Source organism: Gobio gobio, assembly GCF_949357685.1.
Source record: "Gobio gobio genome assembly, chromosome: 4".
Taxonomy (NCBI): domain Eukaryota; kingdom Metazoa; phylum Chordata; class Actinopteri; order Cypriniformes; family Gobionidae; genus Gobio; species Gobio gobio.
Window position 1 is genome coordinate 47,734,739 of NC_137100.1, and position 21,065 is coordinate 47,755,803.

Genomic DNA, 21,065 nt, shown 5'->3' on the forward strand with positions numbered 1-21,065 from the left:
CTGACGATTGTAGGCACCTTCGACGGTGGACAGGTGTCATCATAGACACTCTGATTTGTCTGCGGCTATGTGACTCTGAATGTGTCACTCTGAATGTGTCTGCGGTTGTGACACATTCCTCCCACAACCATCATTCAAATTTTGACTTTCTGTTGGCTCAGACCAGATGGGATAGCCATCGTTGCCCTCGTGCATCATTGAGAATTGGGCGCTCAACACCCTGTCGCTGGTTTGTGGTTTGCCCCTCCTCTGACCACTGGTGGTAAATTCACCACTGCTGACCAGGAGATACTCTGACCTAGTCACCTTGCCACAACAATCTGGCCCTTATCAAAGTCACTCAGATCTTTATTCCTGCCCATTTCTTCTGCATCCAACATGTCGATTACGAGAATCTTACCATCTAATCTACCCAGACCTTAATATGTGGCCTTGCTAGAAGTTGATCAACAATATTCACTTAACCTGTGACTGGTCACAGGGCCGTTTCTAGCCATTCTGACGCCCTAGGCGAAATCCTTATTGGTACCCCCAGTCAAATTTTAAAAAGCAACATTGGTATTACTGGTATTAATTAACAAATACATACATACCAAATTATATTTGTATATATTTGTTAATAAGGATTCAAATTAATAGCCAGATGCCTGTATAGCCCTCGGCCTATCATATATAGCCTATATTTGTGCAGTCCCTAGTTGCTAAGAAACTGTTCTCAGACATAACTACATAATTATTATGTGTTATTAGTACATTTCACATGAAAGTAATAAGAATAAATACTGATTCAGTGTGGTTTTTGTTACTCATTGATGCGTGAACTTCCCCTCTAAATAACGCAACACTTTGCCCTCTGTGTGTACGACACTGCTTGCATTAAGCACTATTAGAAATGAATGAATCGCTTCAGCATTCAACACCATCCGTAAAGATGCGTTAAATTCGTCAACGTGATTTAATAAAGGATGTATTCATGTTGTGAATTTGCACAATTTATTATACAATTTTTAAATTGGCCGTTACAGTTTTATATGGGACAATTACATAACACACTGATTCTTTTAACAATGCATTGGCGCAAAAAACTTTTGGAGGTGCAAGTAAGAGAAGAAAGCTTTATAGAGTCTGAATATAACTGCACACTCACTTCATCATGAAATGCTGAAGTAAGTGTGCAGTTATATTTTGCCTCTAACATACACACCGAGCAATGCTATCTGCCCATTCACAGCGTGATTTCTAGACTGCCACAAATACTGCCCTAACAAAATACAGATTTGTACCTGTTATTTTAATTGGCCTTTAGTTTGAATTTAGCTTTATTGTATGGTTAAAAAAAGTGTTACCTTGCCAAAGCATTGACCGAGTTCATTGATCTAATGGTTTTGTTGAGCGCTCCAAACACAAACTTTTCTGACAGTAGCCTACTCTGATCTGATGGCATATAGGAATCGTCAGATTGACAGTTCTCTGATCCAATAGTGTAGGGGAACTAGTGGGGGCGGCAATAAGATTTTAGGGTGCCGTGACACCCTTTACACACAAACATCTAGTGCCAGATAAGCGCTTATTGACGCCCCCCTACTGATGGCGCCCGCCTAGTTTGCCTATGCCTAAAAACGGCCCTGACTTGTCATAATGTTTTGGCTCATCAGTGTACATGACGACTAGAATAAAAATCACAAGCATTGTTTTCATCAATTTAAACCGACTGCCTAGAAGTTCCTGCTTGCCAGTTCCATAATTAACAATACTACCGTTCTGCCTGATGCAAACAAGGTAAATGTGTCAACCAATTTTTTAGGCCTAACCACAGTTTTGTTCAACATATCACATCAGTACAGCTTAAATACTACCCAGGATCATGCCTGTAGTCCATTGTGTCATACCATGTCCGTGAAGCTGAAGGGGGATGCGTTCTCATCCGTGTCCATTGTGAGGAACTGAATCCAGTTCTGGAGGAAGCCTCGTGAATAGACACCAGTCTCCACAACCAGGCCACAAAAGCGCCGTCTCCCGGTTTTTTTGCGCAAAGCAATTTGAGCCTCACGTTCTGTTACGTTGTAACTGACATTGATAATCTGAAGGATGAACAGGTGGAGCAGACCACCTGTTATGATAACGGTGTACCACACACATGTAAAGCACAGCGCTGTGCTACACACACACACACACAAACACACACACACACAAATGTGTTATATTAGGCTGCATATGTGCATATTTCCATTAAGCATATATAGAAAAAAGTAGTGGACGGTGTACCTGTATTGGTTGTAAACTCCGGGACAGTATAACATGGCTGTGAATAGACTCTGTCGTGGACATATACTCCGTAACACCAAACTTATCCCGTAGAAGGATGTCAGCAGGAAGAGAAGAAGCGTCAAAATGAACTGCCTGTGATTGGCTTGGCCTACACAGCTGTTTATCCTGTCATGGAGAGTCACACACACAAAGACACAAAAAGTAAGCAGTCATGTAAACACAGATACTCTTAAATGTGGCTTTAATTAAAATTAATTACGTGGTTTATGGCATGTTCCTGTTTTTATTTGTGCCTGTGTGTGTTGAAGCAGCACAGACAGATTGGCCTGCATGGCGAGATCTCCCTTTACTGTGCTGAAAGCTGCGTTCCTGTGGCCTTTGCACATGTCTCTCCAGCCTGCCCTGCTCCAGTGACGTCTTTTGGGAATCAGCTTGAACATATGTGTGTGATGAGGTAGTGTATGCTTACAATTGTGAAAAGATCAGAAAAAGAATCAAATAACTGACATGAGAATACTAAGGGGATGACCTACAATTCATTTGGGAATTGTTCAACTATTTCTGTAGGGATGTGCATGAAGCCAAATATGGCACAAATAATGACATGAAAATGAATATTTGAAATAACAGAAAGCATATTAGGTCACACTTTAGATTAGGGTCCAATTCTCACTATTAACTAACTAATAACTAACACTAACTCATGCTTCAATAAACTCCTTATTACTGCTTAGTAAGGTAGATGTTATGCTTAGGTATTGGGTAGGATTAGAAATGTAGAATATGGTCATGCAGAATAAGGCATTAATATGTGCGTTTTAAGTACTAATAAACAGCCAATATCCTATAATATGCATGCTAATAAGCAACTAGTTAATAGTGAGAATTGGACCCTAAACTAAAATATCACCACATATTCTTTCGACTGATTATTCAACAAGCACAAGCATGAAGTACTATTTTTAACGCAATAGTGAGTCCTTGACACCAAGATGACTGAAGTGTGAACTTCATGAATGAAAGCAGATGGCCACATTACTCTCTCTCTCTCTCTCTCTCTCTCTCTCTGCTTTTATTTAGCATATATCAGGATTGGAATTTATCTATGTCATATAACGTTTTACAATTTAAAAAAGAATAAATAATGAAATAGGATAATCATTTACAAATACTAAAAAATTATGCAGCACAACTATATTTAACAATGATAAAAATAAATGTGAATCAGCATATTAGAATGATTTCTGAAGGATCAGTGTTGGGGACAGTAATGCATTACAATATTGCATTGCTCCCTTAAAAAGTAACTTTTTAAGAAAAGTAATGTGTTACGTTACTTTTGTGTTAATTTTTCTCACCTGGACTGGACTTGTTTGTTTGATTTTGTTTTATAACAAAAAGTTCTATTTTTGGGGCAAATGTAAAGGCCCTTTCATGGCAAAATTAAAATAATAAGCCTCAGGCTGAAGGAAATGCAAATACTTTAATACTTTAAAGTAATTTTTGCGTATGGTTTAACTGAATCATTGAAGGTCAGCAGCAAGTACACTGGTCAATAAAGTGAGATTAATTGCATAAAAATATTTGTTTTATTTAACATATTTAATTATTGAAAGTTAATTAATACAATTCTGATTTAGCATTTCACAGATTTTATTCATTTTGAGGAATACTTAAGTGAGATGAGTGAATACATGCTCACATTTAGTCTAGAACTACAATACCCATCATGTTTACACACAACGCCTCTGCACTTGATTCTCTCAACATGAGGACAGGAGATCTGTCAGTCTATAAATGAGAAAACAAATTAACTTGTGCTACGTACAGTATTTGAAAAAGTAACTAAAAGTAACATAATGTAACACACTGTAATGTGTTAGTTTGTAATGCATTACCCAACACTGGTAAAGAGGCTGAAAATTCAGCTTTTTGCCACCACAGGAATAAATTGCATTTTAAAATATATTCAAAAAGGAAAATAGTTATATTAACTGTAATACAAAATTACTGTGTTTTTGATCAAATAAACGCAGCCCTGATGACTATAACAGAATTTTTGAATGGCAGTGTAGATACAGATAATTTTGTAATTGAAAGATACACATAGTCACATACAAATCAGAAAATGTCCCTATATTGCACACCCCTTTTCTTTAGTTTGCAGAATATTTCAATGATTCATAATAATAATTCACTTCACATTGAGAATAAAGTGCTCATATTCAATTTTCAAAGAAGAAGGAATGAGAAACCCACCAAACACAGTGGTGGTCCATTCGAAGGACACATGCCCCACAGATCCTGCAGTGCCCAGCCCTTGGTGGGCGTACCAGACGGCACACAGGGCATAACGTCTTCTTTTCTTCCTTCTCCCCCTTTGACTGGCTGATTCCATTGCAGGGGGCAGAGTCTCTTGGCAAGGTTGTGCTCTGATTGGTTGTAGAGCTACTGTGCATTCCCAGAGCTAATGATTGGGATTTGACAACGCCTGGTCCTTGTTTGGTGCACACAAGGGAGATAAGCGTCAACATCATGCCTGTCGTCGCAGTAACCAGCTGCAGATTACTTACGTCTCCTCTGGGAACGATCTCAGTAAGGAAAAGGTAGTACATATAGGCAAGGGAGAAAAGTGCCAAACTAAGGAAAAACAATGTGCGTCTTTTCCTTTTGTGAGTCACATAGTAATACCAAAGCACCAGTCCTGGTAGGGCAGTTAAGACTACAACTCCCAAAATAAAATTAATTGCCGCTACTCGCAACAGGCCGGGAATTAATACCATGGGAGGTAAAACAGAGAGCTCCAATCGAAGGGGTCCTATGGCACTACATGGCAAACCCAAACGATCAGCCGTACGAGAGATGAAACGAGAGAAGATGTCTGGCTTGTCTGGCTCTCCTCTGAGTAACCTAATGAGAAGGGGTGACAGAGGAAATACAGACTTTTTCATTGAAAAGAGCAAAGCAACTAAAAATGAATGGATTCTCCCATATATTAAAGGTTTGTCATCATTTACACACCTTCACAGACTTGTGTTGTATGGAAAAGAGCAGATATCCACAGATAAAAAAAACAAACATCAATTCCTAGAATGATTTCTGTGTGAACTACTCTTTAAAAAGCTTATATGAACATATGCAAGGACAAACTTCCTCTGCATGCCATTAATGGTTAAATGGTTGACCTCTGACCTTTCACAGGCATCATCAAGTTCTTCGCAGTCACAGCAGCAGTACTCTCTTTGCTGGTCGATGTCTCCACAGCAGCACAGAGGGTCATCTGGTTGCGGGGGCTTAAAACGTTCTCGTTTCATCTCTTTATGTCAGAGACAATCTGCTTCCACTGTGAGATTAAGCTTTCTTCAGGATTCGGTTAGATCATATTTATTCAAAAAAGTGGAAAGGTTTCATTCATCTTGGGACAGGGTTGATTCAGGGCTGTTGGTAGTTTTAGCTGTTAGCAGACATAACCGATGTAGGTAGATTTCTTGTTCAGCTTTCTTGCTGGTCATCTGCTGCTTTTTACATCAGCAGCTTCATGTAAAGAGCATGTGTTGCACTGGCTGGAAAGAAATAACATAAAATCATTTGTCCTTGTCAATAGCGTTGTAAGTGCTCTCCTTATAATATCACTTTATAAAAATTGTTTTTCTTGTTGATCTTGAAGGTTATTCACAATGCGCAATTAACAAATTTATGAAACAGATTTATGAAGTGTGCAGAACAGTAAAGTGCCACAGGACTCTTGGCTCTTTTGTGTGATTTTGAAGGACAGATTCTCGATTAATTGTTTCTAATTTTACCTTTTTTAAATATTGTTTTTCAACTTCACCAGGTGCATGGATTTTGAAGTCTAATCTAATACAACGCAGTAAATCTTTGACATTATAATGGGGTTTTGTTGTGATCACTGGCATTAATATATAAGAAAATACAATAAATAAAGGGAGTTGAATCCTTCTTAATTTACACACTCGTGGCTTAAACTCACTCAGGTCACAGAGGAACAGCACATAATCAGGCGTCTAACACCCATGTCTTTCTCATGGGAGCTGACACTGGCACAGATATACAGATGGACGCACACAATAACGTAAGCACTGGTCTATAATTAGATATCAATACAGAAAATATGAACCCTTTCACACATAGAGGTCACAGTGGCAGCTATTCAAAAAACATTTTCTTGCATGGGTTTTGATGGCATTGATTTCAGATTGGGGGGAAATTCGATTAATCATCTGTCCACTAAACTGGACATCGGGCATCGCTATCTACACTGTAAAGAGATTGCTGTAATTTTATGTATACATATTTTACAGTATCTTACTGTACATATTAAAATTTAAGTTTAAATGACAGAAATCGGTTACAGTCTATTTCAGCTACAATGCATACTATTACTGTGATTGTTGTTCTTAAAATAACTTGGCTGAAAATAAATGTATTTGCGTTAGAATGTAATTTGCAGTTAATGTACGTTACTTGTAATGAATTACTTTACTCGTTACATCAGAAACGTAATCTGATTACATAATGCACGTTACCTGCAATGTGTTACTTTACTTGTTACATCAAAAAGTAATCTGATTACATTATGCGTGTTACTTGTAACGTGCTACTCCCAAAACTGCTCTTATTTGATTGAAAACACCTGATCGCTAGTTTTTCCAGTCTGGAAACATCAACAGATCAATGTATTTTTCAGACTGAGGTTTTCTCAGAGAGGAGAACTACGGTAGAAATGTCCAATTTAAACATAATATTATCAGCTAATAATGGTAAATCAACATACTCTGGTAGACTGGATGGAGCATGAGCATTTTCTACCTAGTCTGAGTTGGGTTTCCACAATCCACAGAGCTGTACCTTCACCGGTTGTAGAGATCTTTTATGGAATAATGTCCACATGTTCTGATATCAAAGACACGCGAAGTTCAACTTGTATAAAGTTCTACGTCTGCTGGTCGAACGGGGAAGAAAATCTATTGTGTTTGCAATAATTGAAGCTCTATTATATTTTTTGTATATATTTTATAGTTTTCACATGATTTTATTCATTGGTCTGTAAAACACACAATGCATTACTGTGTTATTACTGTTTTTTTGTTTAATACAGTATCTCTTCCGTTAAAACCAAAAACACACACTGTCCACTCAAATGGACATCTGAAAATCTCGTTAAAAAAAATAAATCGTTTTTATTGCTCTTATGGGCATGAAAAACAAGATTTTAACATTTATTTTTTTAATGGATATTTTATGCTCTTTCAGGCATAACTCGTGCCTGAAAGAGTTAATATCTAAATCTGCTCTTTGTAACTTGAATTAAGGCCATCTGATGTCTCATGTGGATCAAATAATTGGGCCATCAAAAAACTTTTCCCTGAGAGGCTGTTCTCCATCGTAGTTGTCGGATAGAGAAAATAATTGAGCAGCATGTGTTTGACATGTTCTAAATTACATTTTATCCCTGGAGTAAACAAAAGGTTTGCCCTTGATTGTGCTGTGATTCAAAATTAACCCTACATAGGATTATTACATTTCTGAAGACCACTTCAAATATATAGCCTATCAACAATAATAACATTTTTCGACCTATCAAAATGATTTTAGCATAATTTGTTTACCTATGTTTTAACAGCCTCAACACAGATGGAAATGCATCCCACACGAAGTTCTTCAGTTTATACTTCTATTTGTTCTGAGTGAGTTTTTGCTGATCCTCAGTTGCACTTGTAGTAGATTGATGAAAGAACAGGTCACTCCAGCATTTCTTTTTGTTTAGCCTGAGATGTCAAGATGTCATCCATAGAAATCCAACTGAAGTTTCCCCCTTAATCCGTAATTTATTTTTTTTTGAGCAGATTATTATTTCCCGTCAGAGAAAACAGGTGGAAGTCCAGGCGCGTCTTCGCAACATTAAACAATTAAATAAATGTTATTAAAATATATATTTTTAAAAGACACATCTAATTTGTTTGCTCCTTAAAATACCTCCAATAAAGAGACAGGCGCGTCCTTGCAGCTCTTGAAGATTCTCAGGACTGTCCGGAAGGCAGTGATAGATAACTCTGCGCGCTCCCGCTCCACTCTCTCAAACGTTCTAAGAGCAGGCGCGTGAGAGGAATCTGTTCAAGAGCGTTGTTACCGATTAGGGTTGGGTGGCGGCGTTGAAAAAGGAAGTCGGCAGGTGTTCCCGTGACAGCGACAACGTGAATCAACGCGGAAAGTTACTGGCGCGCATACCGTGCATAACCAGCGGTCCAGACACCGGGTCACAGTACCCTTGTCACCTAAAATTTGAACTCTTTTAGGCTATCTCTGTCTGTTGTTTTAACCCGTGTTTGTGAATTAATACGCTACAAAAACTGTTTAGTTATTGGCAGGTTTTGAGATATTGTAAGTAAACAAAAAAAAGGTAGGCTAAATTTTCAGTTTAATGACAATTACTATTTTAAAAGGGTATAGGCTATACCCTTTCTGTGTGCTGGGTCAAATTGGAAGCAGTCATGACCTTTCCCCTTTGATCCTTTACTTTTTTTTTAAACTCCAAAATACTTTATTTAGCTATATAATACAACATAATTAAAATTAGATTAAACCCAGCAAACATTTGGACGTTTAATGATCATTGAAAAGATGTCCCTTCGACACGTCTCGTCATGGTTGAAAAATAGTTCCAAAATGAAAGTTTTGGCCAGGGACACGACGTTGCCGTCGGACCAATGTTTGGTGGGAAGTTAGATACATGTAGACTTATACAAATATAGGCCTGTTAAAAAAACTATTATAGTTTTTTCATGTACTTTTTAATCTGGTGGTATTGTGTTTTATTTATAGTGTGAGATTACTATAGGGTTCGAATCCCAACCAAATACATTTTTAAAGCAAGTAATATGAATGGGCATGACACCTCTGGTACTGACTTTCTAGAAACATCGGCATTTCGTTTTAGCTTTTCTCAAGCAGAATTCGAAATCCCCATAGACCAGGTGTGCTACTGCTCATCCGGCGCATTTTTTTGCAAGTCAGGCGTTAAAAGTTCCCTTCCGGTGGTCAGCAGGTGCTGCATGATGTGAGAGCCAGTGGTCCCTTGTGGAGGTGAAGTTGTACGGTGGCAGAGCTGTTGCAGCTCCAGCTGGAGTCCTCAATCCCATCTATCCCATCAAGAAACAAAATACTTGACCAACGCTGTCCTTCTAAATAGTGTACATGTCATCAGATCGCTTACAGTGCTCATAACTCTCTGTCTTCCTTCGCCCCAAACTTGGTGTAGTGTACTCAGCAGTTGACACATCAATCTTTAGCAGCCATATTCGGAGGTCAGAGTCAAACTATGGTCACAGTTGAGATGATATGTGACCTCCTCATGCGATAGTTCGGACATGTGAATCCGTTTGATGCGACCACACCCTCTGAGATCAGGTTTCTTGTAAGGGGGGGATGTGAACCTGCAGGAGGACACAATGTTCCTTCATAAACCCAGTGCAGGTCACTGCTACTGCACAGCACACTAGACACCTGTCAAAGGCGACGGGACAGTGGAACTAGTTTCACAAACACAGAAGTGGATTAAATACTTGATTAATAAAAACAGCACAAGTCCTAACTAGATTTTACAAAAATACTTTATGTTAAGGACAGATTTTTCCAAATAAAAGGCATGTGTGTAACGCTCAATTCATTTGCATCTCAAAATGGCATAAACCCCCGTCACGATTAGCCTACAACACATAAAAACGTACATACAAGAGTCACCAGGGCATTCTCAGGTGCAAGAGGCTTCAACAGCAGCAGTTTGCTGATAAAAGTTAAAAAGTTTGCTGTTCATCTGCTATGACTTCGTCGTTTCATGGAAAACAAAGTAAACAGATTACACAAGCAAAATGTGAAGAATTTATCCCTTCTAACTGGTCTTTATAATCTGCTGATTTGGGCTCCATTCCCCCAGTTGCTATGCAGGACCTATTTCATCTGAGAATACAATTAATCACAGTCCATGTTTGGATATACAATGAAACAGTGCTAAGACGAAAACAGCTACCACACACACATACAAAAGTTTGCACCAAAATGAAAATTGTTTTCCTACATTTTCCCACGCTCCTTTCTATGCAATTACAATGCATAAAATATTTGTGAGGCACTTTCAAGCTTCAAAATTGATATAAAAACACACATTTTCATAAAGTAGTAGTTTATATGGCTGTTATATTAAAAGTCTCCTGATACCATATAGCTTTATGTGAGAAACAAACTTGAATTTAAGTTGTCATTCACTTGAAATCCTTGTAGATCTCTTTGGGGCATTCATTGAATCATTTCACGAGTTCACACGAGTCGTCTACGTATATACACTATATTGCCAAAAGTTTTGGGACACCCCTCCAAATCATTGAATTCAGGTGTTCCAATCACTTCCATGGCCACAGGTGTATAAAATCAAGCACCTAGGCATGCAGACGCTTCTACAAACATTTGTGAAAGAATAGGTTGCTTTCAGGAGCTCAGTGAATTCAAGCGTGGTACCGTGTAGTCCATTCATGAAATTTCCTCACTACTAAATATTCCACGGTCAACTGTTAGTTGTATTATAACAAAGTGGAAGCAATTGGGAACAACAGGAACTCAGCCACAAAGTAGGCCACGTAAAATCACAAAGCGAGGTCAGAGTGTGCAGAAGTCATCAACTTCTACAGACCTCCAAACTTCGTGTGGCCTTCAGATTATCTCAAGAACAGTGTGTATAAGGCTTCATGGAATGGGTTTCCATGGCCAAGCAGCTGCATCCAAGCCTTATATCACCAAGAGCAATGCAAAGCATTGTATGCAGTGGTGTAAAGTCCATGCCACTGGACCCTAGAGCAGCGAAGACGTGTTCTCTGGAGTGACAAATCCCGCTACTCTGTCTGGCAATCTGATGGACGAGTCTGGGTTTGGCGGTTGCCAGGAGAACGGTACTTGCCTGACTCCATTGTACCAAGTGTAAAGTTTGGTGGAGGAGGGATTATGGTGTGGGGTTGTTTTTCAGTTCCTGATCCAACATGACTGCGCACCAGTGCACAAAGCAAGGTCCATAAAGACATAGATGAGCGAGTTTGGTGTGAAGGAACTTGACCGGCCTGCACAGAGTCCTGACCTCAACCCGATAGAACACCAACTGGGATGAATTAGAGCGGAGACTGCAAGCCAGGCCTTCTTGTCCAAAATCAGTGCCTGACCTCACAAATGCGCTTCTAGAAGAATGGTCGAAAATTCCCATAAACACACTCCTTAACCTTGTGGAAAGCCTTCCCAGAAGAGTTGAAGCTGTTATAGCTGCAAAAGGGTGGGCCAACTCTATATTAAACCCTACGGATTAAGAATGGGATGTCATTCAAGTTCATGTGCATGTAAAGGCAGGCGTCCCAAAACTTTTGGCAATATAGTGTATAGGCCTATAGGCCTCATCTCGTACTGATTGGATAGGCAATTTGAACGTGTTCCTCCTGAACTTTGTTTATAAAACATCATATCATTTAAATGAATCACTTGATCCAGTTCATGAAACCAGTCTGAAAGATTTGGTTCTCAAATTCAGCTATTGAATCAATAACAGCTCACAGGAGGGGAAGATTATCATGGTCTTAAACTGTAGTCTGTTCCTCGCACAAACTAGGCTATTGTATGTCTTCAGAAAACTTTATATAAAAAGAATCATCATATGGACCAGTAGATTCTTCTGCATCTCACAGAAGAGAGAAAGTAAAAAAATTGTCCTGGCTTGGAACAACATGAGGGTGAGTAGGCTTAACTATCCCTTTAAAGACACCCATAATCAATTTAAAGCCTTGGTGTGTAAAAATATCTTGCAGCACACTGGCGCTGGAGTCTTATCTAGGCTCTGTCCTGATAGTGCAGCTCTTACTGTAATGTCTTACAGTAATGCAGTTGGTATTGAGCTTCTCTGTGGCAAAGATTTAAAAAAAAAAGTAAACCGGAACTAACTGGAGGAGCGTGTTAAAAGCCTGCGTATGATTAGCACTCGCACACTCACATGCTGCAGCCGACCTTTAGGCTTAATGCACTTGGTCTAATGCAGTCTGTCTGTCTAATGCATTTATGGGTGTAGACCGTTGTCTTTCTCTGTCTGACTGAGATGACATAATGATCTGGAAACTCAGTTTATCCATCGCCATTATGCATTTTTATGTCTGATAGAGCAAGCAAGAGAGACAAATTGTGTAGGCCTATATTTGCAGTGACTGTTCTGTTTGCTTAACACACACTCTGTAATGAAATCATGAACAATTTGAAGGAGGCACAGACAGACAGAAAGAGCAGGGTGTGGCGTGACCCTTTGTAATGATAAACTGTAAAACAAATGTCTTTACAATTATATCCTGCACATTAAAATAGCATGAGCCATATTTCAGCATGCACGCAACAAAAAAATGCAGCTTGAGTAAAACATAAAGGACTGTTTTAATTGTCTGCCATTCTCTGAGATGATGGTTGTATGACAGCAACATAGAGGGCTTTTACTTACCAAATAGGCTAAATAAATATAAATACAGGCTACCTATCTATTATCTGAAAGATTCTGCTATACACTAACTATATCCCCAATATATTCCGGCTTTGAGTAACCCACTTAGCCAAAATAACCTTGAATTTGGTTACATTTTGATTTTGTCCAAATAACTTGCGAGATGTATGATATTCCATCATGTAAGGAAAGTCAACAGTGAAGGTGTTTGGTTTCAACTTTGGTTAGACGTTAATTCAATTTAAAATGTTCAAATTTTACATTGTATTCTATAAAATTTTCACTGACAGTCCAAATTTTGCCTTTCAGCCTATAAGTGAGGGCTGATGTGCAGCATGCTGTAACATGTGAGGGGCACATTGTAACGACCATATGACAGCTTAATGTTATCTGGTCTAATAGAAAAATATACAAGACAAACTAAAATATTGTCTCAATAAAATACAAGTATTAAACATTTGTGAGTTTGACAACAAACACACCGCTAACACACAGATATACAGAATAATTCAAAACATAACATAGCCTAAATACACCAAGTTTCGTCATGTTGGCATGTGTGTAAAGTTGTGTGTAAACCATGCCATGTGTTACTGAAGAAGTCGTCAGCGTTGCCGTGGCCGACAGCGAATTACGAAATATCTGAACGCTGGATGGCGCTATTGATTTAGAGTTTTCCAGAGACACGTTTACTGAACGTGGACTCCAAATTCATAATAGCAACATCCTGCATTCTGCTCCGTAGCAGAAGTCAACAGCACCGCATCCTGCACAGAGTTTTGAATTTAACCATATTGCAGAAGAGCATATCCGTAGGCTACAGTTCCACTATCATCTTAATTGCATTTTGCAAATTGCAAAAATTACATTTCAAGTAATCTGCAGTGATTCTCTGTGGTACTCAGGCTGCCTCTAGTGGTACACAGAGGAATTTTTAAGTTTTCTACATTTAAGTAGGCTACAGTACAGTTTTACTTAACTTTACAACACATTTTAATTGAATCATCATTTCATTATTTTATTAACCTGTATGTAAGCACAGTGCAGTGTTAATGTACAAACTGTATTTACAATGTTAAAGTGGCTGACAACAATAAATATTTGCCTCGTTTTTTAACTGTGCAGAATAGTAGCTGAATAGTTAGTTACTACGCAACTGTATTTTAATGTTGGTCATTATGGTGGTACTTGGAGAGCTGAATATTTTCTGAAGTGGTACTTGGTATAAAAAGTTTGAGAACCATGGTGCTATAGCTTTGATTTCCAGATAGCTTTGGCCTTGACAAATATTTTTTTTTCGAATGGGTGACGCCATTCTTTATTTTCTAGTGTTGCTAAGTGCATGCATCTTCCATTTCAAACATTCCTCTGTCTAATCTCCATATTTTTTTTGCAGTAGAGTGAAGGAGAGTTAAGTTTCAGGCTGGATAGCCACATATACTGCACATCTCAACACAACAGACCACATCCATTTGTCATCATGCCTGATCTCCCGGTAATAGAATCTATAGATACTTTGTGGACTCTGGAGGGCTCACATTGCTCTTGTGGGAGTTTTAAGCCAGAATCGAGAGGACTGTAAAAAGACCCACTGACAGAAGCTACTCAATTTTGTTACAGCACATAACAGAGTGCAATATTTAACAGTTTGTCACATATCTGTGTACAACGACAGAATATAGATAGATAGATAGATAGATAGATAGATAGATAGATAGATAGATAGATAGATAGATAGATAGGACCTTCTCAAAGAAATAGGATGAGAAAATAATCCATTATATTACAAGAATAAAACAATGCAAATATATATATTTTTTAAATAAAGTAACACTGTCCCACAGGAACAACCACTGGTGAAGTTACAGAACTGTGGGAGGCTTGCCTCCCCTGAGCCCATTGATTTTTAACAGACCCAGACACAAGGGTGTGTGGTGAGTTTGATTTTGGGGGTCTGTTAAAAGTCAGTGGGCTCAGGGGCTGTTGCTTGAGACTCAATCGCGCTATGATTGGATATGATCGTTTATGATTAGATATAATTGGTTTGCACAATAATTCCGCCTCTTGATTTAGTACATGTTCTCGAATCGGACTGAACTTGACCATTAAAAAGAAAAGCTAAACATTAAATGTAAAAATGCATAAAACACTAACTTGATGAAATGTATGCTTGGTTTTAATAAATACATTACATAAAAAATACAAAATAGAATTGCATTTTGGACTCTCTTTTTATGTAATGTTTATTTAACCAGGAAAATTAAGTGTAACGGGACATACACTTATATTTGATATAAAATGTGAGGACTTGCCATGTGCCGCCTCATTTTAAAACACCACTGCACACCACTGGTGAGTAGGTATAGGTAGGCAGGCAAGATAACACTAGTGTGTGGGTGGAAAGAGTGTGTGTGGTGGTGAAGGAGGGAGAGATAAAGTGTAGCTCTGTCAGCTCAGTGTCAGAGTGTGACACTTCTCTGAGACAGAAATGGCTTTCCTCAGTCTCTTAACTTCTAGAACCTTACTAAGTCACCTTTTCCACTCTGCCCTCACAGGTAAGACTTTCTCTCCCTTAGCATGTACAGCTTTCTCATTTCTCTGTGTTCTACTAACTTACCTTGACAAAAGAAAACTCAAAAGAGCAGACTTTATATTTTCCCTCCCATCACAAGTAATCATATCCACAAAAAGCACATTGCACGCCTAATTTCAGCAGCTTCCTTCATAAACACACTAACATATACATGTGTAAATGTCTTGCTCTCACGTCAGCTTGGATTAACCTTGTTCGCGGTCATAAATCTTTTACACTAAACAGACTGTGTCTTCATCTATTAAAAAGCATTACGCACTCAATTTACCTCATTTCTCAGTCTGCATCTAATAACTAGAACCTTTGAAATGTGATTTGGCCATTAAATCAACGTTTCACAGTAAATGTACTTTTAATTCCACGTGTTTATGGAAGCAGCACTTTCTGAGACATTAATGAGAAGGCATGATATATGAGGCAGAGACATGGTACTGAGGCAAAGAGGGTTACTGCTGCATTAGCTTTAGCATTAAAGTTATGTTTAGAATATTAGTCAAATCAGGTTAACATTTTTGAATTCACTGAGTTATGTGACACGACTCATGTCAAGTCTGTTTATTGGTAATTCAGTCTTTATTCAGAAAATCTGAGGAATTCATTCTGAACTGACTACTCGACTACTGCTGTTGACCGAATAAAGTAAAGGTTGGAGGATTTACTCTCCACATAGGACTTTTGATATTTTAATCCTTGTGACTTTTGAGTCTCTAATTTTAGTAAAGGGACTCAGTGTGACCCTAATACTGCCATGCAAGCCATTGTATTTATAGCATCAGTGTGTAGCCTATATGTGTGAATTTTTCTTGATTGGTTAAAATGACTGGTTACTATTCTGCTTTACACATGCCAAATAATTGTAAATCTTTTTTTATGGCATGTTATTGAGTTTTGTCCATACTAAGTGACATACAGTTTAAGTGCATTTTCATGAGGCCTACTCTTTCACATATGCATTAAGTGAATAATCACTGCACTGGCAAATAATAATAATGTTTTATTGACAGGTGGGCTTCTTTCTCTTTGTCTACTTGTAAATGCAACCAGTATAGCCAATCGCACTCAAACTCCCCTGACCAGCCTCATCACGTCCACAACAGATGCTTTACCTGCTCTGTCTGCTGACGATCCTCCGGGCCCACAGGTGGTGTCATATTTACAACAGCCTCCAAAGGCAAAAGCTGTGGAAGGGGAGGATGTGGTGTTACCCTGTTTTTTAAAAAGTGGTGTGGATGAAATACTGGCTGTGGAGAAGGTGAGCTGGCATGTACAGATTTTGGAGGAAAGGAGGAATGTTCTACAAGGAAATGAGACGGTGGATGACATGTTTGCCGGTCGTGTGTTTTTGTCTGGTGATCTGCCTATGGGAGATCTATCGATGACACTAAGGAACATTTCAGTGGAAGATCAAGGCTTGTATTTGTGTGCCTTTATATCAACAAACTCAACTATTCTTCAAGGAGGTGGGACCAAACTCAGCGTCCGCAAAGAGCTGGGTGAGAGAGAATTAGGGTTGAAAGTATATTAGTGTACAAACCAATATTCATATATATATATAATTACATTTTATACATTCATTTTTAATGAGTTTATGGTCTATAAATCTGAAGGAAGAGCTTAAGGGATAGTTCATCCAAAAATGAAAATTTACTGTTAATTTACTCACCCTCAGGCCAGCCTCATGTGTCTTTTTTTTCTTCAGTAGAAATGTAAAGAAGACTTTTAGCTGAAACCGTGGTCCTTGGTGATTTATATAATGCAAGTCAATGGGTGCCGTCCCTTTGAGAGTCAAAAAACATATACAAGTAAAACAAAATTAATTCTCATGGCTCCTGACAAGACAGTGAGGTCTTATGAAGCGAAACGATGGGTCTGTGCAAGAAACTGAACATAATTACCTGTAATCCACAGCCTCGGCAGACGGTCCTGAGTGCACACATGTTAGTCTAGAGCGTGAGCTGCCTGTCGCATAAGTAAGGAATAATCGATGACGAGTCATTGTATTATTAAAAAAATAATTTTGTTGCACATCCGTGGTGGCAATGCGGACACGACGCAAAGCAGTTTTCTGAGTTTTCGATTTTACCGAAAAAATCATCAGAGCCGCGCTGACAACACATTTCTGCGCGAGTGTGTGTCCACACTATATGTGTGCGTTTGAGTGGGAGAGCAGAGAGAGCGGGAGAAAGAGAGTATGTGCTGTCCGTACATAATAAAATGTAATTTTGTGGCAAAAAATTACGTATAATGACATATATGCACAAGAGTTCAAATCTGAAAAGTCAATCTTCCAGATTGAGATTGCGTAAATGGACGTAATTTGCCCCCGTTGATACGTCATTATGCGACAGGAAGCTCAGGACCGTCTGCCGGGGCTGTGGATTACCAAGGGGGTAGCCCAGCCCCCGGAAAGCGTACCACCCATAGGCGCGGCCATTGCTAACCAAGCCAACACCTGTTGTTAGCATCCCATTGAATCCCATTCATTTTGGCCTCACTTTGACAGTGAATATCTTTACATCTGAGGCGATTAAAGACTCCATTCGTCCATTGTTTATTTCTAAACAAACACGACAATGTATAAAAGGCTCCATTACCTTGTATCTTACACTATCGCCCCGTTGAAGCTGTTTTTGTAAAATATAGGCTAACGATTGCGTCATAACCACGCGACTGTGTCGCGCTGTTGAGCAAATTACCATATAGACAGGAGGAGAAGCTCATAGGCAATCTTTTACTGTCTATGAGGCAATCGGGGGGATGTGGAGGCATAAACGCAGATAGAGATTTTGCAGATCCTGCTTCATTCATCAAAAGTTGCTCCTGCTCACCCTCTCTGTCTCTGCGAGATTCGGTGATTCAGATTTTACGTTGCACAACTACTAGAAGACTTGCCACTGTCGGACAGGCTGCTCACGTCACATCTATGTCGTCAAGCTCAGTCTGAAGCTGCGCAGTATGCTCAGCCATCAGGAAGTGAGTGCTTCTACCTGACTTAAATTCTCCCCGTTGAAGTCTATGGAGTCGCTCTGTCCATTTATTTTACTGTCTATGTGGATTACGGGTAATAATTAAATAAGGTTCAGTTTCTTGCATAGAACTATCAATTTGCTTTTAAAGACCTCTATGTATTGTCAGGAGCCGCGGGTATTACTTTTTTGTCTGCAGTTTTTTTTTATCTCAAAGTGACACCCATTGACTTCCATTATATATTAATCACAGAGGACCACGGTTTCAGCTAAAAATCTTCTTTACATTTCTACTGAAGAAAAAAAGACACCTACATCTGGGATTGCCTGAGGGTGAGTAAATGAACAGCAAATTTTCTTTTTTGGGTGAACTATCCCTTTAATGCTCTTCTTAGTGCAATTCAAGGCAGGGTTATTATAGTTAACTAAAACTATACAATAAAATAAAAATATCCGTTACTTGAATAAAATAAACCTTAAAGCGATAGTTCACCCAAAAATGAAAATTACCCCATGATTTTCTCACCCTCAAGCCATCCGTGTATATGACGTTCTTCTTTCAGACGAATACAATCAGAGTTATAGGCTCTTCCGAGCTTTATAATGGCAGTGGATGGCAGCCCAAAATTTGAAGCCCATAAAAGTGCATCCATTAAAAACGTAATCCACACAGCTCCGGGGGGTTAATAAAGGCCTTCTGAAGTGAATTGATAGGTTTTTGTAGGAAAAATATCCATATTTAAAACTTTATAAAGTAAAATATCTAACTTCTGGCGGACCACCTTCCGTATTCAACTTACGAAGAAAGTGTAATGCCTCTTGCAGTTCAAAATGCTTACGCTACGTCCGATGTCCTCGTCACGCTTTTTTCATAAGTTGAATATGGAAGGCAGTCCGCTGGAAGCTAGATATTTTACTTTATAATGTGTTAAATATGGATATTTTTCTTACAAAACCCAATCGATTCGCTTCAGAAGGCCTTTATTAACCCCCTGGAGTTGTGTGGATTATATTTATAATGGATGGATACACTTTCTTGGTCTTCAAATTTTGAGCTGCCATTCACTGCCATTATAATGCTTGGAAAAGCTAGGACATTTTTTAATAAAACTCTGATTGTATTTGACTGAAAGAAAAATGTCATATACACCTAGGGTGAGTAAATCATGGGGTAATTTTCGTTTTTGGGAGAACTATCCCTTTAACTGAACCTTTTTTCAGCTAGTTGCCAGCATTTTCGTTTAGTTTAACTTGATGCCTACTAAAATAACTAAAACTAAAACAGAAATAAAAAATGTTAAAACTATGCATACATAAAAAAAAAATTTAAATTAAATTGAGAAGAGAAAAAAATAAAATATCAATAAAACTGCAATAGTATCTTCAAGGAAGAACATTTAGTAATGAGCTAGATCAATGGATGTATTAAAATGATGGCCAGTGCCAATAACCAATAAATATTAAAGTGAAAAAATGGTTTAGGCCTATATGTGAACGCAAGACAACTGAAAACATGTCAACATATGAAGTACTATTTTTAGGGAGCCAATTAGTCATTCATCTGACACAATAAGAGATTACTGTGAGATTATACCTTTTTTTTCATCAAATCCCTGCTCAGGTTTGATTGAAGAGTCTGTGGCCACTATAATTGGCATCGCTGTGGCAGTTGTTGGCGTGTCAGCGGGGCTGGTTGCTGTGATACTGACTCGGTTCAAGGACAAACTGAACTGCCTGCAGAAATGAAGCGGGAGCGACGGTTTTGGAGTATGGATGTTAAAAGTGCGGAGAGGTTACCGGTAAAGGCCAAAGGTAAAAAAGGACACGCACACGTACGCTCAGTCGCCCTGCCAAGAACCGACCGCAGTGCGTGAGAGAATTACATCAGTGAACTGTGAGACATTTAGCTCACCCCATACCCTGAATGATAATACGAATGCATACATAAACAGATCCAGTGACCCCCCTCAAACATACACTCCCCATTAGATCTAACATAGAAGAGCAAGAGCAGCTGAGTATGAACTGATGAGCTTTTGTGAGCTTGCACTGATGAGCAGAGCATGCATTTTTTTTAAAAGAATAAGTTAACCATTTAAAAATACCTGGATTTCTGCATGAATGATTCCTAAAATGAAACATTGTTTGAGTTTATGTTGTTGTTTTATTCAAACCAGTCTGCTGTGTTGTGTTTATTGAAAGCAGTAGGCCTATTTTCATATGATCAAAGCAGCATATGATAGATGCAAGTTTGTTAGTAGACTCTGATGTAGGTGCTTTGCATACCTCAAGTTGAGACAGACCCATACCAGAGTATCATTATGATGTTATATCAATCACAAACTGACCTTGCATCAGGCCTCAACACTGAATATTTTTTCTCTCGAAAGAGGCCTGATCTCTATACTCGTTCTGTGCTTCAGTATGCTGATTTAATTCAATTAAATTCATTTTCACATACATGTGAACTGGTTTGTGACTGTGGTTTTGTCCCATGGGCTTTAGGTTTGTTTACTGTGAAAATCACCATCTATCCTTCTGACACAAATAAACAAGTTTTAATAATCGGTGTGTCTGGTGACTTTCCTTGTCTCATGTAACTACACAAGTAACCACAGGATGAAAAATTTCCATGAGGCCAGGCCAACACAAGCCCGTCTCTGAGGCAACCAAAAAAAGAAAAAAATGGCCACAGCTGTGTATTTTG

General features: G+C 38.6%; 2 protein-coding genes across 2 annotated transcripts; one reads left to right on the plus strand and one right to left on the minus strand.

The window, feature by feature from the left end:
* Positions 1-1,810: 1,810 nt before the first annotated feature.
* On the minus strand, positions 1,811-5,831 carry zdhhc23a (zDHHC palmitoyltransferase 23a). The gene is made up of 4 exons (XM_079813714.1): positions 5,461-5,831; positions 4,528-5,178; positions 2,266-2,433; positions 1,811-2,157 (listed from the first exon to the last, which is right to left on the minus strand). The coding sequence occupies exons 1-4, from the start codon at positions 5,580-5,582 to the stop codon at positions 1,884-1,886; spliced, it is 1,215 nt and encodes a 404-aa protein (XP_079669840.1). The 5' UTR covers positions 5,583-5,831; the 3' UTR covers positions 1,811-1,883.
* A 9,375-nt stretch (positions 5,832-15,206) lies between these two features.
* LOC307124971 (uncharacterized protein) lies at positions 15,207-20,925 on the plus strand. Its single transcript, XM_079814493.1, has 3 exons — positions 15,207-15,354; positions 16,397-16,885; positions 19,980-20,925. The coding sequence occupies exons 1-3, from the start codon at positions 15,288-15,290 to the stop codon at positions 20,102-20,104; spliced, it is 681 nt and encodes a 226-aa protein (XP_079670619.1). The 5' UTR covers positions 15,207-15,287; the 3' UTR covers positions 20,105-20,925.
* The last annotated feature ends 140 nt before the right edge of the window (positions 20,926-21,065 follow it).

Excerpts from the sequence above, each read along its gene's own strand:
- zdhhc23a (XM_079813714.1), bottom strand. The coding sequence starts at position 5,582 with ATGAAACGAGAACGTTTTAAGCCCCCGCAACCAGATGACCCTCTGTGC. Across the intron at positions 5,179-5,460 it reads CTTGATGATGCCTGTGAAAG|GTTACTCAGAGGAGAGCCAG; the intron begins GTCAGAGGTCAA and ends CCTTCTCATTAG. Across the intron at positions 2,158-2,265 it reads GGAGTTTACAACCAATACAG|CACAGCGCTGTGCTTTACAT; the intron begins GTACACCGTCCA and ends GTGTGTGTGTAG.
- LOC307124971 (XM_079814493.1), top strand. The coding sequence starts at position 15,288 with ATGGCTTTCCTCAGTCTCTTAACTTCTAGAACCTTACTAAGTCACCTT. Across the intron at positions 15,355-16,396 it reads TTTCCACTCTGCCCTCACAG|GTGGGCTTCTTTCTCTTTGT; the intron begins GTAAGACTTTCT and ends TTTTATTGACAG. Across the intron at positions 16,886-19,979 it reads CAGCGTCCGCAAAGAGCTGG|GTTTGATTGAAGAGTCTGTG; the intron begins GTGAGAGAGAAT and ends ATCCCTGCTCAG.